The 16,139-nt window shown below is 46.9% G+C and overlaps 6 protein-coding genes across 6 annotated transcripts; 2 read left to right on the top strand and 4 right to left on the bottom strand.

The window, feature by feature from the left end:
* Nucleotides 1-819: 819 nt before the first annotated feature.
* On the bottom strand, nt 820-1,781 carry EDB82DRAFT_509726 (uncharacterized protein). The gene is made up of 4 exons (XM_025728779.2): nt 1,632-1,781; nt 1,558-1,571; nt 1,442-1,504; nt 820-1,393 (listed from the first exon to the last, which is right to left on the bottom strand). The coding sequence occupies exons 1-4, from the start codon at nt 1,716-1,718 to the stop codon at nt 925-927; spliced, it is 633 nt and encodes a 210-aa protein (XP_025583111.1). The 5' UTR covers nt 1,719-1,781; the 3' UTR covers nt 820-924.
* Nucleotides 1,782-1,945: 164 nt separating this feature from the next.
* EDB82DRAFT_274863 (fungal-specific transcription factor domain-containing protein) lies at nt 1,946-4,217 on the top strand. Its single transcript, XM_025728780.2, has 2 exons — nt 1,946-3,488; nt 3,538-4,217. Exons 1-2 carry the CDS (start codon nt 1,999-2,001, stop codon nt 4,202-4,204), a joined length of 2,157 nt encoding a protein of 718 aa, XP_025583112.1. The 5' UTR covers nt 1,946-1,998; the 3' UTR covers nt 4,205-4,217.
* Nucleotides 4,089-5,357, bottom strand: EDB82DRAFT_274868 (P-loop containing nucleoside triphosphate hydrolase protein). Its single transcript, XM_025728781.2, has one exon. The coding sequence runs from the start codon at nt 5,161-5,163 to the stop codon at nt 4,231-4,233; it is 933 nt and encodes a 310-aa protein (XP_025583113.1). The 5' UTR covers nt 5,164-5,357; the 3' UTR covers nt 4,089-4,230.
* A 112-nt stretch (nt 5,358-5,469) lies between these two features.
* On the top strand, nt 5,470-7,022 carry EDB82DRAFT_450097 (uncharacterized protein). The gene is made up of 3 exons (XM_025728782.2): nt 5,470-5,850; nt 5,902-6,392; nt 6,446-7,022. Exons 1-3 carry the CDS (start codon nt 5,589-5,591, stop codon nt 6,797-6,799), a joined length of 1,107 nt encoding a protein of 368 aa, XP_025583114.1. The 5' UTR covers nt 5,470-5,588; the 3' UTR covers nt 6,800-7,022.
* Nucleotides 7,023-7,525: 503 nt separating this feature from the next.
* EDB82DRAFT_509729 (uncharacterized protein) lies at nt 7,526-9,771 on the bottom strand. The gene has a single exon (XM_065608825.1). It carries the CDS (start codon nt 9,756-9,758, stop codon nt 7,878-7,880), a length of 1,881 nt encoding a protein of 626 aa, XP_065464228.1. The 5' UTR covers nt 9,759-9,771; the 3' UTR covers nt 7,526-7,877.
* Nucleotides 9,772-10,505: 734 nt separating this feature from the next.
* EDB82DRAFT_478659 (uncharacterized protein) lies at nt 10,506-12,160 on the bottom strand (the record flags this gene model as incomplete). Its single annotated transcript, XM_025728784.2, has 2 exons — nt 10,506-11,850; nt 11,904-12,160. The coding sequence occupies 2 exons, from the start codon at nt 12,158-12,160 to the stop codon at nt 10,506-10,508; spliced, it is 1,602 nt and encodes a 533-aa protein (XP_025583116.2).
* Nucleotides 12,161-16,139: the final 3,979 nt, after the last annotated feature.

Genomic DNA, 16,139 nt, shown 5'->3' on the forward strand with positions numbered 1-16,139 from the left:
GGCGCAGCAGCTATATTCATCTCTATTGCTTATGCCCAGCTTCCTTTACTTGTGGGATTCTGCAGTTATCCTTACCTATCACGTAAAATAAAATCCTTCAAGTCATCAGCTTACTTTGATCCAAGTCATTCTATGTTACGTCTCCCAGTAGTGGTAGTAAGCGGTCAATCGCTGACACTGTATTCCACAACGCTATGGCTGGCTTGGGGTCGCGATGTGGTGTGCATCAGCTGGGCAGCCCATCACCACCGCTAATGGATACTTCCGCCTTCCATTCAAATTTACTGACTTGTAGGCTATCTTTGTATTTATTTCTGGTTGGAATGCAGTGGGAAAGTGTATGTGCAGTGGCCTAAAATGATGAGTCAACTGGCTCAACAGAACAAGATCATTTGAGCCGTCGACTTACTGATATCTCATTAAAGTTGAAAATAGAATACTTGGTTCGTCTTGCTTGTTGCAGCTCTTGGCTAACACAAGTGATGAAGTCATTGTGACAACTCAAGCCATATAATATTGCAACACTGTACAGAAGCTTACATAGTGAATCCATCATCCAATCAAGATATATTTCACTTCTCTAACTTCTGGATGATACTTTAGAAGCCAGTAGACTGTTGCCAACACTGCAGCACTAGACCAAACTTTTAGACTTACTCCAAGCTTCAGCTTTCTAACCCACTAAAAGTCAACCAATATGCCGTGTAGTGTTAACAAGGCTTGTATGCTGAGTTGTTGAGTTACGAAAAGCCGGTAAGCTGACATTCAGCTCATCAGTATCAACTCTGTCGATGAGCCAATATACCGATGTGCCGCGAGTCCGACTTGAAGCATCTCTTGTCGACGTGCATATTCAGAATCTGGTCTTTCGTCTATTCCTGATTCTTCTCTTTAAGACTTGTGCTATATCTAGTTGAGATCTTGTCAGAAATACAAATGTGGATTCTTTTGTTCCATGTCCTTGGCCTTGCTTCCAACGGGCACCTCTGAAGTATGAATTTCACTCCTTGAATCCATCTGGACTTCTGCGTCAGGTAACATCATATCTGCTCCGGAGTTACTCTGAATATCATCAGAAATTTCAACACGATCTGCGTCTGGTAGTGCTACATGGGTAGATGATTCTGGTTGATCCAAGTCCATCGAGACGTCATGTACAACTGGAGAGTCACTTTGCCCAGACTTGTTCTTGTACCATAATTTGACCTGTTCAGATGTCTTCAGTGGAAGGCTGTCCCATTCTTTAGTACGGTCATCCTTTCGTTGAGATGAGGGTTTGAATGAAACTTGGTTGTTCTCGGGTTCCTCGACAGACTGGACGAGACGGAAAAGAGCTTCTTCCGTTTCAGCCAGGCGTGCTTCCAGCCTTGTTATAAAACCAATAGGAAGGCCTCTGCCAGTCTGTTAGTTTGTCAGGGATAATGAACAAGTGTCACCGTACCTTTTGTTCTGTTCAGGGTAGTGACAGTTAGAGGGATCATTATTGCATTGTAAGCAATGGGGTCTATAAATATCAGTACTGACACAAATACTTAGTGAGTATAGATAGATACTAACAATTTTCTGTCACACTATGAAATATTGTCAGTCAAATTTTCTCCCTTTCTTTCAGAAAACTTGGTCCATTTCACCTTGCGTTTTCGCTGTCGACAATGACTGCAGGCTATTGGATTCAGCTGCCCAGACTCTTGCTCGACTAAAGGCTCACTAGTCTCCATGGGTAATTAGTCATACAGCGATTGATATCAATAATATGTTATTCTTATTATCCATTACAAGGCAGAGTGAGTGTGTTACTCAGGCGATGAAATCTAACCCCGCCTCGGTGTTTTCTTTGTCCGGCGCGGCACTAACACCTTTACAGCAACTACTGCTACGTTAGTTGATACTTTCATCACTCTACTTTATTCCTCAGCATGCCTTCTCCATCTTCATTACTCTGCCAAGGGTCACTTCTACTTGCCATATAAGAGCCCATATCACTGATTACTAATCAAAATGTCTTCTCACCATTCACCGTACGACACTCTCGAAACAGCATCTCACTCTACCCCAGGACATGAATCTCAATCTTCAAAACGAAAACACTCAACTTCAGGCCGGGAATATGGTTTGATGCGCGACACAGGAGAGCATGACGCCGCTCGTTTCGTAGGAAGTGGCAGTGGAATTCACTATATCCGTGCCGTGCACTTAAGGCTCGCCAAGAAATCTGCCTCAAGAACAGAATCTTCAACTATCAACACGCTTATCCCTGGAGAAGATGATCAATTACGACAGGGCGCTTCGAGTAAAAGAAATCAAGAACAGTTTCTATGGAACGACGATGAAGTCTGCGCGGACAAAGAAGAGCTGCCAGAGTTTCAAGATTTCGTGGACTGGTCCAAGAGTTATTTCGAGGCATGGCATCCAGTTCTTCCCTTTCTACATGGCCCAGAAGTTCTAGGCTTATTTGAAGAGATTTCTAAAGGCGACATCTCTTCCTTGAATCCTATCGACAAAGTTATCGTCAAATCTATCCTCTCCATCTCATTGGCCGATAGTCGTCAGTCTATCACTTTTAAGAAACCAATTCCAAAACAGTGCCTTTTCAACAGCGTCGATGATGCACTAGCAAGCTCACAATTCGCCCTGAATCAGCCTGCATCACTCCGAACAACACAAGCTGCTCTAGCTATTCAGTTATTCTTGACTTCGATGCTGTGTCTGAACGCTGCGTCCAGATTAGGTGGGCTTGTCGTTCGAGCTGCATTCCAATTAGGGCTTCATCGATGTCCAGCACGATATCCATTTTTCACTACCAAGGAAGCTTCAGTTCGTCGAAGAGTCTTTTGGTGTATATACATCTTAGAGAGACTTCTATGCCAGTCTCTGGGTCTGCCACTTGATATTCACGACGACGATCTCGATGTTTGTTATCCCGGCGAAGAGCGTCATACACTTACCAACAGAGACGAAAACATCCAACGGCTACAACTTTTGACCTTTGTGACAAAACATGCCCGTATTCGTGGCCTTATCCTTGAGCTCAGAAACAAATCCATGCTACAACGCCAAGACACAGCAGATCGAGCAGCCTTTGTACAAGCCGAGTTGGCAAAATGGTTCAACGAAATCCAAGACGCTGTCGAGGAAGATGACCTCGCCGATACAGACTCAAACACGCCTCCAATATCGGAACACCACAAAATCATGCTCTTGGTTCTTAAACACGAATCGGTGATATGTCTGAACAGGCCTGGCTTGGCCTCAGACCATCCTTCTCCCTCATACTCTTCCGCTTTTCAAGCCTGTATTTCCGCTGCAAAGTCGATATTGATAATACTGAAGAAGCACCAGAACCGTCATCAACTACAGGTTGACTCAAATGGTGCAAGATCGCAAACACCTTTATTATGGCCATCATTCACATGGTCTATCTGGATTAGTGCATTTGTTCTTATCCATGCTGCTTTTGAAAGACAAGTTCCTCTCGACAGTGCACTCAAGTATGTCATCCTATTACTTTAATATGATGTCATTTCTAATCGTACGTAGACATGTTGCTGCAGCAAAGAGTATTCTCGGCCATCTAGCGGCTCGAGACACGTCTTGGCCAGAATATTGCCTCGGTGCCATTGATGAGCTCACATCTACCGTCCAAGAGCTCTCTCAAGACCGGCCTTGTATGATCGAATCACCTGCCGACGCTTCCATCACGACAAGAACTTTCTCTCCTGGTATTCCGCAACAACGAGGAGGTGATACCGCCACACCCTCAAGGCCTCCAAGGTCTTTGAATCAAGATCTCGCAACAGGCTCAAGGGTCGCTATTGGAAGTAGAGACACAGAACGGTCTACCACGTCAAACCCTTCTTCCAACGTCGCAGCCTTCACACCACGATCTTCATCTCCCCGATCACAACAGCGTAAACGCCAGCGGACATTTCCATCTGCTACAGCCATATCTCACGGCATGCCTTATCACCATCAGGAAAACCCCCACGGCCCTTATATGAGTGACTTACTCTCTACACCAAACACTTCATTGCCACTGGAAGGGTCGGCATACCCACAGTTAGACAATGTGCCCCTTGAAGGTCAAGAGTCAATGATGTGGTATGACCAGCTCTTTGCAAGCTCATTCAGTGCTATCGACAATCCATTCCTCGTTCATGCAGAATTTGATGCTTCTGTTGATCCAACGTGCAATTATCTACGCTAGTCTTTGACATATATATGGCTAATTCATCATACCTCCTTCACTTGCATCACCTCCCTTGACTTGTTCAATATCACCTGCACATGCTTCTTACCCGAGGCTCCATCTCCAAAGAGGTTCTTATTCTGGAGATGTTCAAGGAATAGCTCATAAGCTGGCATATATCCCTTGACGAACTTGATCACCTGCTCGTCCGTCATTCCTGGCTTGTGCTCTCTCAAAGCCCTCTCCTGACCCAGTCGCCATTCATAAACTTGAACCAGCTTATCCGTGCTCAAGTGTAAGAATCCATCAAAGTATTGCGGTCCAGCAAACGTGTCGCAATATCGTCTGAGATTCTCGTTGATCAACAAAAGATAGTCGAGCTTGTGGCTTGCAAGGCTATTGGTGAGAGACCGCTCCTCAGACTGCTGCGTCTCCGAGGCTTTAGCTTGCTCCCACTTCCTGATGACTTCTTCCTTGGTCAGGGGCTGGAAACCGAGAGCCCAACCTTCAAAGATGAGCACATCGAGATCTTGACCTAAAGTCACCTCATCCCATTCCTTGACTGGGACTCTCCCGCCTTGGCCTCCGTGGAGACTCTTATCGTACGCAGGCCATTTGACGGTCTTCTTCTCGCTCTCCGCCCGGCCAAGGACCTGATCAAAGAAGTCCTTCGCAAGAACCTCATCATGAGTTCCAGGCTGACCACGAGTTTGAAGAAGGCCGTTGTCTGGATTCGCTTCTCGGATAGCCACGAGCTCTGGGTGGTCATGATAGAGATCATCCAGGGACAAGGTGCGGTTCTTGAGGTTGTGCTGAGTTGTCAAAGCTTGAGATAGAGCTGCGGCCCATGTTGACTTTCCACTACCTTGGAGGCCGGAAAGTCCAAGGACGAATGGTTTTGATGAGTTTTTCTGGTGGGCGCGGATTGCAGGCACGAAAATGTCCAGAACGGCATTGATAGCGTTTGGGTCGATCATGTTAACAGGAGGTTTCAAAGATTATATAATTTGGTGGTTTGGCTGCTGAAAAGAATTGACAGTATTGAAAAGAGAACCGTGAAACAATGCCAGTCTGGAGAAAGTAATAATGTTTCAACTCATATGTATAAGCCGTTGCTTCGTCAAGCGGATATTGACGACAAATCCCCGCATAATGTAGGCCGCTATCCACGGAAAACCGTTAATGACAGCGGAGTTGGACCAGCGAGACCATGTGGTTAGCCGGGTCCAATAAGATGATGTTATTCTTCATGGGTTTGAAGCGGACAAAGAAACGTCCGCCTGCTCCACATGAGCCATCAAGAGTGATATAATTCCACATGAGCAAGTTCAAGCATATAAATAGAAGAATCTGAGAGATCTTGATTTACTATTCTATCTCTCTACCCATAACATATTACACCATGTCTCCATCAGCCGTCGCCGCCGAAAAGACTTACAACATCGCCTCCATCCCAGCCGATGGCATCGGTCCTGAGGTCATATCCGCTGGAATCGAGGCGTTGACTGCTTTGGCTGGCACACTTCAAACATTCAACCTTGAATTTACTCACTATGACTGGAGTTCAGACACTTACAAGAAGACGGGAAAGTACATTCCTGACGGTGGCCTTGATCAACTAAAGAAGCACGATGCTATCCTCTTTGGCGCCGTAGGAGCTCCTGGTAAGTAACAAATCTCAAAAGGTATTAGTCAGTTATACTTATCGTCAATAGATGTCCCTGACCATATATCTCTCTGGGGTCTTCGTCTTGCTATCTGCCAACCATTCCAGCAATACGCAAACGTTCGTCCCACACGCATCATGCGCGGAACACAATCTCCACTACGTAACTGCAAGACCGGAGACCTTGACTGGGTCATCATCCGCGAGAACAGCGAGGGTGAGTACGCTGGTCAAGGTGGTCGATCGCATCGCGGCCATCCATGGGAGGTGGCTACTGAAGTCTCTATCTTCACACGCCACGCCGTCAACAGACTCATCCGCTTTTCTTTTGAAGTTGCGCAAAAAAGACCAAGGAAGCATTTGACTGTTGTTACCAAGAGCAATGCGCAGCGCAATGGTATGGTGTTGTGGGACGAGGTTGCTGCTGAAGTCGCGAAGGACTTCCCTGATGTGACGGTGGAGAAGATGCTGGTTGATGCTATGACTACTAAGATGGTTCTCAAGCCTGAGAGTATTGATACTATTGTCGCAAGCAACCTAGTAAGTCAATACCGAAAACCACCGATCTATTGCTCATACTAACAATTGTATAGCACGCAGATATCCTGTCTGATCTAGCAGCAGCTCTCGCAGGTTCAATCGGCATCGCACCAACAAGTAACCTTGACCCAACCCGCGAGAACCCATCCATGTTCGAGCCCATTCACGGATCGGCTTTTGACATCACCGGCAAAGGTGTCGCTAACCCAGTCGCTACATTCTGGACGGCAGCAGAGATGCTCACTTGGCTAGGTGAGGAAGATGCGTCGGCCAAGTTGATGGAGTGTGTGGAGAATGTGACGGCTTCTGGGGTTCTTACACAGGATCTTGGTGGCAATGCGACAACCAAACAAGTCACGGACGCGGTTGTGGAAGAGATCAAGAAGCTTGGGAAGGGATCAGATTAACGTTTTTATGTTCTAATTGAACTCTGGATTGTTCTCTTGTCTTGTTATTTACGCACGGTAACTTCTTTGTCTTGTCATATGTATGCTTTGTTCTCCCTTGTTTGGACAAAAGCAGACAGATATAGCAACATGGCTTTGTGTTCTTCAACTAGTCTCCAAAACCTTTACCGTTGTTAAGACATGTTCAAATAGTCGTATTAATTATAAGACTGTCATACAAATCTCATTGTTAACTTGACTGAGCCAAAGAGTAAACATCACCAACGCTCAATTTCACTCAATCGTTACTTACCCATCACGACATCCCTGAGAACACAACCTTTCAAAATGTGCCACATTACTATCGTCAAATGCAGTGCGAAAGACTGCAAAAATTCACCGCGCGTCCGCATCGTCTACTGCCATGGCGCGCGAGAAGACAGAAGAAACATGATCCCAGCTAACTGCGATGAACGCCAAACTGCGATAGAGCATTTCAAGCAAGATGAAACTTTACACGGATGCTTTGGATATACCCTGGATCCTGAACTGAGCCAAGATGAAGATTGCTTCCTTCACTGCTCTTTATGAAGCGAGAAGTGATGGTGCTATCTATGTACAAGTCTAGTTGTGGAAGCAAATCACACAAATGGATGGGCATTATACCTGTCCAGATAGAGAGATATGGAAGTAGTAGCTAGCATCAGCAATTCACAAACAAAAGAGTCATTTTTATGTTTCATTGGCCTTCATTGTTTATTCAACATCGCAGTAACTAACTAGTTCGTACATGTACAATCATGACCTGGTGAAGACTAGGACTTAACCAAGGAAAAGCAAAAACACCTACCTGTAAGAACTGAAGCACTGCAGTCCATACATACATATACTACATACCACATGTCTATCTATCTTTTATCCTTCTCGCTCGTCTATTCTGTTAGACCGGAATTTCCCGTTTTGATCATGTACCTAAAAGAAACATTATGTTAGAAAGACGAATCAAGGGAATTGAAGAAAGGGCTACAAAGGCACTTGTGAAAGAATTTTGGAGCCCAAGAATCAGAAAGAGAAGATCGCAACAGTGTATCCCACCTTCTCAATGGCGATGATGATGATGGCGATGTTGGTGATGGTGATGGTGATGGCGATGGCGATGGCGGTGGCGGTGGGTTCCTTGGCCAAAATCCTCATCTTCGTCAGAACGTTCAGCAAGCGCCCTCCCAAAAATCATCAATCTCTCAGACAAGCGACGCTCGTACCCTGCCAATCCATACATAGCTTCGTTGAAAACGTTGTCTCGTCGAGCTTGTTGAGCTGCCCACATGTCGCCAATGGCATCAACGTCGAGCATGCCGCCGACGGCTTCATGACGCTGATGTTGCTCTTCTCTTCCCCTGTGTCCCATCGCTGGCGCGAGGTATTCAAAGCCGCCAGGAACCATGCGTCTACCTACCAAGTCCCTATATCCAAGACGACCATGGCCACCCAGTGCGTCATGCTGGGGAGGGTTTGGTATAGGATAGGCGTTAGGAAGGCGAGGAACGGCCTGACGATCGTTGACTACTGGGGGGAAGGGATCAGGAAGGATTCCATGGAACATCCCTCCTAGTTGCCTCTGAACTGGAAGCCTTCTCTGCATTTCGGCGATTTGGGGTCTCTGTACCATTCGGGCTATCTGAGCCCTTTCTCTTTTCAGTTGTTGTTCACGAAGAGCCTCCTCGTGCTGCGGCAACGCCAGCGGTCGGATCACTCGCCTGGAAGCCAAAGCTTTGCACTGTCTCTCTTCTTCTCCGGAGTTAGGACGCAGCCGCGGGATCCTAAGCGTTTCAGTCCCGACATTTTGGGAAGTCGGTGCCTCTGTACGAGGCCGACGGCGGAACTGTGGTGGTTTGACGCCAGGGCGGTCCCGCATGGGCACCATTGTCTCAAACCCCCCGTACAAAGTACAACGACAGTCCTTCCATCCTACGCCGCACAAATAGCAGAACTCGCAAAGGCAGGGACACTTCATGTGGTTGCATGCGGCTGACAACTCGATCATCCTCCCGCAGTCAGGGCAGTTCACAGTTCGGTTGGCGTCCATGGTGGCCCAGACATCTTCTTCTACATCTCCTTCAGTGCAGGGTTGTCCGCGGTGGCGTCTCGCACCGCAATCGAGACACGTTTTGTCGTGGCAAATAAGACAGCGTCCTTTTCGATCTGGCGGTATAAATGCCGCACAGTTGCCATCGTGGCAGTAGACTCGATCGGGAATTGGAATCTGACGTTCTTCGTCCATCTGTCGAAATATATGGACAAGAGTAGGGGAGCGTGCGAGCGCAACCGCTGTTTCATCGAATGGCTGGCAGCATTTAGGGGGGAACTCTTCCTGAGAGCGAAGACCAAGTCGGAGGGCTTCGCGATAGCAAGACAAACAGTAGTTGCAGCCGCAGGGTACTCTAACGTGAGCACTCTCGGTACAGACAATACATTCTTCGCCGATGCTTTCGGGTTCAGGTTCCGAAGGGTCTGGGAGAAATGCGGCCCTTCGTTCTTCGCGGTCCAATACAACGCGATGGGAAGTATTTTGGACTTCGGGACTGCGCAGCCGTTGGGCTGCCAACTCGTCTTCTGGCATGATTCGTGAGACTAGAAGAGCCTGCTCTTCGGGGTCTGCGAGTTCGAGGGCAAGAAATATCGTTCTTGCGAGGTAGGCTTCTGAAATTCTGTTGTGTCCCTTAGTGGGGAGGAGATCAAGACGAATCAGTAGGTCAACAAGGTCCGGATGAACCTTGTCAAACGCATCTGTGTGGCGTGACATGTTTGGGGAATTCTTACAGAATGAGCTTCTTGAGAGTGTTTTCGAGATAAAATACACAAAATGTGAAAGCTGGTTGGGAAGTTGGTTGTGAGGTAAGTTTTGGAAAAGGCTGGACGCAGACGTTAAATAGTCAGGAGAAACAAGAGGTGCACAACTTGGGCAGCTCTGGGTGAACATGAACTGAACAGTAACAATGTTCGCAAGTATGGGAATTACAAGATGGAACACAGACAAGGTCAGTTGAAAGGGTACGCCTTTAAGTACACCTCTGGCATTGTTGGGTACCAGTGGACCGAATAGTGACATTGTTCCTAAGTCACGGAATGATTAGGAACTCGACTGCAGAACAAAGTCGAATAGTTGCAGTGACGTTGTGCTCAACGGCCCTGTCTCTTTATGGCCATTAAGTACTAGACCGAATACAATGACAATGTATCCGTTACCTCACGAACAGTTCGCGCACAGCTCATGCAGGTATGCGAAAATTAGAACTCGAAGCCGAAAGGCAATCAGATTGATAATGCATTGTCCCTTCTGTAACCCAAGAAAATACATGGCCATGCGCCTTCACCTCGCTTCGCTTGACAATTAGCCGCTGCCCACAGGGTATCCGGGCGTCCATTCATCAACGACATAAAGACACTTGACTCCTTGAAAGAATGATAAATCATGATACAAGTCCAAGAGCCAAGAGTGGTATCCTACCCAAACCCCCCGTACCGACAGTCCATAAACCCCAGCGGGGAGTGATTCGACCCATGTGACGTGGGTTAACAAACAAATAAACCATATAATATAAAATAACATTAACGCGTAAACCCCACAAACTCCACTTCGTCGTGAACTCCATCGCTGATTCCCTATGTGACGTTGAGGGTGAAAGACACGCAATATAGACAAACAAACAATTCGACGGCTCGAAGCCTAGTAGCTGAAGTCAACATTGGCCATTGACATGGCGGGTGGACCTTTGTTCTGGTCATTGTTGTTATTAGGTGGTGAACTGTTGGTGTTGTTCTGGCTCACGGTTATGGAAGAAGCATCCCCGTCACCCAATGTTGTATCTGCGCTTGATGCAGATGTTGTCGTTTGAAGTTCGTGGCCAGCTGGAGGTTGAGCGCTCGGTGACCAACCATCGTTGAGCATCTGCTGGAAACTCCAGCTCGGTTCGAATGATTTACTGTTCCATGCATGGTTCACACGTTCGTACATTTCGTCGATCTGTTCCAGGCTGATCTTGCTCGTCTCATACACCATGCACCATACAAAGAAAACAGCCAAAATGCAAAAGGCGCCCCAGATAAAGAAGATTTTTGGACCAAAGGAGGCGTTGCCTGGTCCTGTGCCAACCAAGAAAGGCGCGCCGTAAGCAATGCCAAAGTTGAGAAGCCAGTTCGATGCTGTTGAAACGGACATGGCCTTTGCTCGGACCTTTAGAGGATAAATCTCAGAAGTGACGACCCAGACCACGGGGCCCCAAGATGCGGCGAAAAAGAAAATGTTGAGAGCACAAAAGGCGATGAGGATGGTTTGTGACGCTTTCTCGTAGCTTTGTCCTGTCGCTGTATCGAATGACGCCATAAGAAGTTGACAACCAGCCATACCAAGGGCTCCAATCATCAAAAGTCTTCGTCGGCCCCATTTCTCAATGACTAATAGACCTGGTATTGTCGATACAACGTTGATAATGTTTATAATAAGCGACTTGGTGTAAGGGCTTTCAACGCCGGCGCCGTCAAAAAATGATGTGCTGTAATACATTATAAAGTTGATACCGGTAAGTTGTTGAAGCATCTGGAGCACGCATCCAGTAAAAGTTCGTCGACCAAGATTTGGTGAGCCGATAAAAAGTTGCTTATAGCTGTCGGGACCTAATGTTAGTTCGTATTGATGATTGGCAATCATTTCTTGCAGTTCATCGACGAGTGCTGGATGGGTAATGTCAAGTCGTCGTAGCCGGCTAAGTGATAGGCCGGCGGCTTCGTGCATGCCCTTCTTAACAAGAAAGCGAGGTGTTTCTGGTAGCAGCAATAAACCGCCGGTGAGAATAATGGCCGGGACTATTTGAAGACCAAGAGGGATGCGGTATGCAGATGAGTTGTTGAGTTTGGAGGCCAGGATGTTAACAATAGAGGCGGCCAATAGGCCCAAGGTAATGGATAATTGATAGGCGCAGACGAGAGTGCCTCGTATCCATTTGGGAGCCATTTCAGACTGATATAGTGGAACGAGGACAGAGATGAGGCCGACACCTACACCAGCAAAGAATCTGTATACGGTTAATGATCTGATCCTCCCGACTCAATTTAAGTGGGAACATACCTTCCGACCAGCAACAAGTCAATATTATCAGCAGCAACTTGGAAGATGGCACCGACGCAGAAGATAGCGACGGCCAGAAGTAAAGTCTTACGACGACCTAATGAGTCGCCGGTGGGTGCGGCAAGTAGAGCACCGAGGGCAGTGCCAGCACTTAGAATAGCGACAATGATAGATGAGTCTTTTGTGCAAATGTCGATGGCGCCGTTTTCATCGACGCAATTTGTGTGTTTTCCGAACTGCTCCTTGAACTCTGTCATGGCAAGGATACCGTTGATGGCTCTGGAAAGATGGATAGTTAGTATTTGTGACTGAAAAATGATGTGACGCGATGAAGTGATTTGGTTATGGATGAGCGAATGCGGTTCGGGATCCAGCCGGTCGTTTTATCTTGACGGGTTCGCGAACATGAGTCGTTATCGTTTCGAATATCAATACCGTATAAATCCATCTCGCATTTCCTCGTAGTGTTATCCATTTTTGTTGTTCAAGATAATGTGGTGATGGTATCGGCGTCATCTTCCGTCACCCAAGGTTCGCCGACGTCGTCGCATCGTTAAAAAGTCAATCGTGAATATCCGTCAAAGCGTCAAAGAAAGTCCCTTAATTCGTCTCTTGTCGTCGGTTTCGTAGTATTCGATATCGCCGTATTTTTCCATCCGCAACACATTCCATTTCCCGCATCAAAAGGCCAAGAGATTGGTGGTCTGTCTTACCCAGTATCGTAGCCGAACAGTAACCCGCCAGAAGCAACGAAGAGACCGACCATGATGGCCGGCGCCGACGAGCCCGCGACATTGTCGGGTTTCTGCCAGCCCATGGCAATGGCCATGGTGTCGGTGTTGAAGTCGTCAATCCAGGGTTCAGAGGTGTCAAGAGCGAAAGGCTCCGAGTCGGCGAGATTTTGGTGGAGGTTGAAGGGGTTGAGAGATCAACGGGGGGACATTGGGCGATTCCGTGTGGGTAATATTGGATGGCAGATGGCCACTGACTCTAAGTCTGTTATTTTCGCACTGGGTACCGGGTACTTGGGTTGGTTAAAGTCAATGCTCGGCTCTAGTCTTTTTGAGGAGAAGGGGAATCACGTAGTACATGGGGTAGAAGGTAGAAGGTAGAAAGAAGAGTAGATATGCTAATATCATGAGCTGATAGTGAAGAGACGCGATGAATAAACTTGTCTTGTAATTCCAAATGTAAGAAAGTTAAGCTGGGTCCAGGTTCAGCCAGGTCCAGGTCCCAGGGAAAAAAGAAAGACAGAGAGAGGGGCAGGACAGACCTGAATGCAATGGAGAGTGTTCCGTCTCCAGACGCAGGAAACCGAAATGGAAGGGATCATCGCTCTGGGGTCTGTTAACCCATTCTTGTACTAGGCCAAGCATTGGCTCCCTGTCCTGCAGCCACTGGAACCTCGTCAAGCAATTCTAGTGGAGTCTCTTCCTCTCTGGGAAGAGCGTGGACTGGCTGAGCTAAGCGAGTCACAGTGCGCTCTCCAGCTATTGACGATACAACATTTAATTTTCCCTTCCCTTTTGATTCTATGTAGCATTACACAACAACAACTAACTCACTCTCCAGGACATTTTATTTTTCGGATAGCACAACATTACGCACGCGTCTCCTTCCAGAAATCCGACGGGGAGACCTCACTGTCTGGGCGCCACGAATCTGAAACTGAGTCACCTATACACGGTCCTTGTCTGGTCTTGTGTTAGTGGATTCAGGTCAAGTTAAAGCAGCATCAACAAAAATGGCAGGGAAGTATTCAGCTGTTGGTTCATTCCGCACCCGGTTAACCGTTGGCCTCTTAGCTGCATTCAAAGGTTGGTCAAATGGCGGAGAGTTGACTCCTTCAAGGACGAGTAGTGACTGGCCTGAATACTACTTCATATAGCAGGGGAAGGAGATTCCGCATTACAACTAATATCCTTGTGCTATAGTTCGTTCAGATCCAGGACAATCGATCCCGAAGCTCTGACTTGACAACATTACCATCTTAAAACCCATCAACACAACAGACAAACATACAGCACTGTCTACTGGGTGCTAGAAAAAATGGCCTCCTAAGCTTTAGGGTATAAAAATAGGCAGTCTAAGAAATATACTCTAAGGAGGCATAAAGTGACCTACTAATTTCGTCCCTTATGCTTCCAGCGGTCAATTTTTCTGATACCCTGAGGACTGTTTATCAGAACTTCACTTCCAAATAAACCCAACCACGCCAAGAAACACAGTCAGAACACTGTACGTTACACGCAGCCATTCAAGACACAACGGTGCCTCCGCCATGCAGCGCTTACCCCGGCCTAGCACCCCTTCCAACGGAACCGCACTCTCTACTGTACCAGCGAGTTTCTAGTCGCAATCAGATCATAGCGCGGGTACCCCCAAGCTACGTGCGACTTTGCACAGTATGCACAGTCTCCAGCCCTTCCCCCGCAAGGGTCCAGTCTCGGGTACCGGTACTTGGCGTCCATGATTTGAATTGTAAGAGCGAGCGTCGACCCTTGTGGGTATGATCAATTTGACAGAACAAATGGTCATGCTATCAGGCAAATCACATCTTTCCTTGAAGAAAAGTTCATGATTTAACTCAACGACAATTGAATTACAAGCCACTCACGTTACAACGCGTTTTACAGGACCAGGAAACGAAATTCTCTACGATTTTATTGATGCAAGCTCCAAAGTGGCTTCGTGAGCTTTCAAAAATAAAAATAAAATGGCCTAATTGATCGACAAGAACCAAAGCCCATTTCGCGGGTTCAGCCGCTCCTGTCAGTTCGGAAGCCGAAACAACAGCGGCAGATCGAAGAGCCCTTGACAAATTAGCTACAGTGACAATGACAGTCTGCTTGATGTCCAATACATCGCCAAATAACGAGTCCCCTTATGGTCATGCGACGCTTTCTCCCTACTTGGCGTCTAGGCAGATGTGAGAAGCCGTGGCTTTTGGTGGCTTGGTCACTCTACATCAGACGCTACAGAAGAATGTGTCCCGAACGGGAAGCTTGCAAGGCTTCTTGCATCCAACTCAGAGAATTCAGACGAAACAATGTGACCGCGGTACTTCACTCGATATGGACAATAGTTCCAAGCTGAAGTTGAGATATATCCTACAGCATTAACAGCAGAGATATACGACATCTCTATTCCAGCATTTTACTAAAAGCAATATCATTTCCACCATTTTATAGCTTTGCATTCCATTTATTACAGACAAGTCAGGTACATCGGTCCTTTAACACGTGCTCGGCGTAACTTTTTGCGGGGTGCAGCAACAAAGTACGGGGAACAAGGATCAAAGACCGCAAGGCCGAACGCCCCCTTGGCAGACAAAGAAATGTCAGAAATGCCGCGCTGATCATCTCAGGTGGCTGTCATCTTCACGTGGATCAATTAATCGCAGCATGTCAGATTCTATTTCGTGCGCGTATAGTCATTGACATGATTACTTTTGGCTGAGCGGATACGAAGCGAGATCAGACTAAAGGATTGACCTGAACTACGAGATTTACCCTAGACCACATGTTCTACAGTACGGAACTTCAGAAGCCAGTTTTATTTGAGCGGCTGGACATATCAACTGAGCTAATTATCATCAAAGTAGCTGGTTTCAGTAGGTAGTCTCAGCTTGTGCTCATCGCGATCGAGAGTGTATTGGGCTACTCAAGATCCAACAACTCCATGAGGTCAACAACGGAAGCAAAGTCTGATCTCATCGATGATACCTTTCATCATTGCAACGCTTCACCCGTGAATCCTACACAAATACTTGACCAAATGCAACGTTTTCTCAAGGCCGCGTGGTAGTGTAACGAAAACCATTCAAGGCGAGACAAACTTTCCCTTCCCATCTTGATCGTCAGGCACAAACACAAAAGGCCCTTACAAAAAAGACCGTCGTGGTACATGTACTATACCAAGCCACTCCGTTGATCAACGTCAAGCCGCAAACTATCATACCAGAGGATAAATAGATCACAGAGTTTTACTATAGGGGTAATTCGTAAATGGTAAAAATATTTTTGGTAATGTATAAACTAGATTGCAACCAAGCTGCATGCATCCCGCCTATCAATACAATACAAAAAAAGTTCCTAGACGCCTAAATTGCCAAAAAGCCCTTTTTCGGCCATGATGGTTACTCGCACAAAAAACAAAACTGCAAAAAGTTCATGGCGGCTTTGCTCTTTTGTTTGCCGCGTCACCGTCGTTACATCAAGTGTCTCCACATAGCCT

Source organism: Fusarium venenatum (assembly GCF_020744135.1).
Source record: "Fusarium venenatum strain MPI-CAGE-CH-0201 chromosome Unknown EDB82scaffold_3, whole genome shotgun sequence".
NCBI classification, from domain to species: Eukaryota; Fungi; Ascomycota; class Sordariomycetes; order Hypocreales; family Nectriaceae; genus Fusarium; species Fusarium venenatum.

What these genes read in the sequence shown, in the direction of transcription:
- EDB82DRAFT_274863 (XM_025728780.2), top strand. Translation starts at nt 1,999, where the DNA reads ATGTCTTCTCACCATTCACCGTACGACACTCTCGAAACAGCATCTCAC. An exon ending in CCTCTCGACAGTGCACTCAA is followed by an intron (nt 3,489 to 3,537) that starts GTATGTCATCCT and finishes AATCGTACGTAG; the next exon opens with ACATGTTGCTGCAGCAAAGA.
- EDB82DRAFT_274868 (XM_025728781.2), bottom strand. Translation starts at nt 5,163, where the DNA reads ATGATCGACCCAAACGCTATCAATGCCGTTCTGGACATTTTCGTGCCT.
- EDB82DRAFT_450097 (XM_025728782.2), top strand. Translation starts at nt 5,589, where the DNA reads ATGTCTCCATCAGCCGTCGCCGCCGAAAAGACTTACAACATCGCCTCC. An exon ending in TGGCGCCGTAGGAGCTCCTG is followed by an intron (nt 5,851 to 5,901) that starts GTAAGTAACAAA and finishes TATCGTCAATAG; the next exon opens with ATGTCCCTGACCATATATCT. An exon ending in CTATTGTCGCAAGCAACCTA is followed by an intron (nt 6,393 to 6,445) that starts GTAAGTCAATAC and finishes ACAATTGTATAG; the next exon opens with CACGCAGATATCCTGTCTGA.
- EDB82DRAFT_509729 (XM_065608825.1), bottom strand. Translation starts at nt 9,758, where the DNA reads ATGTTCACCCAGAGCTGCCCAAGTTGTGCACCTCTTGTTTCTCCTGAC.
- EDB82DRAFT_509726 (XM_025728779.2), bottom strand. Translation starts at nt 1,718, where the DNA reads ATGGAGACTAGTGAGCCTTTAGTCGAGCAAGAGTCTGGGCAGCTGAAT. An exon ending in TACCCTGAACAGAACAAAAG is followed by an intron (nt 1,394 to 1,441) that starts GTACGGTGACAC and finishes ACAGACTGGCAG; the next exon opens with AGGCCTTCCTATTGGTTTTA.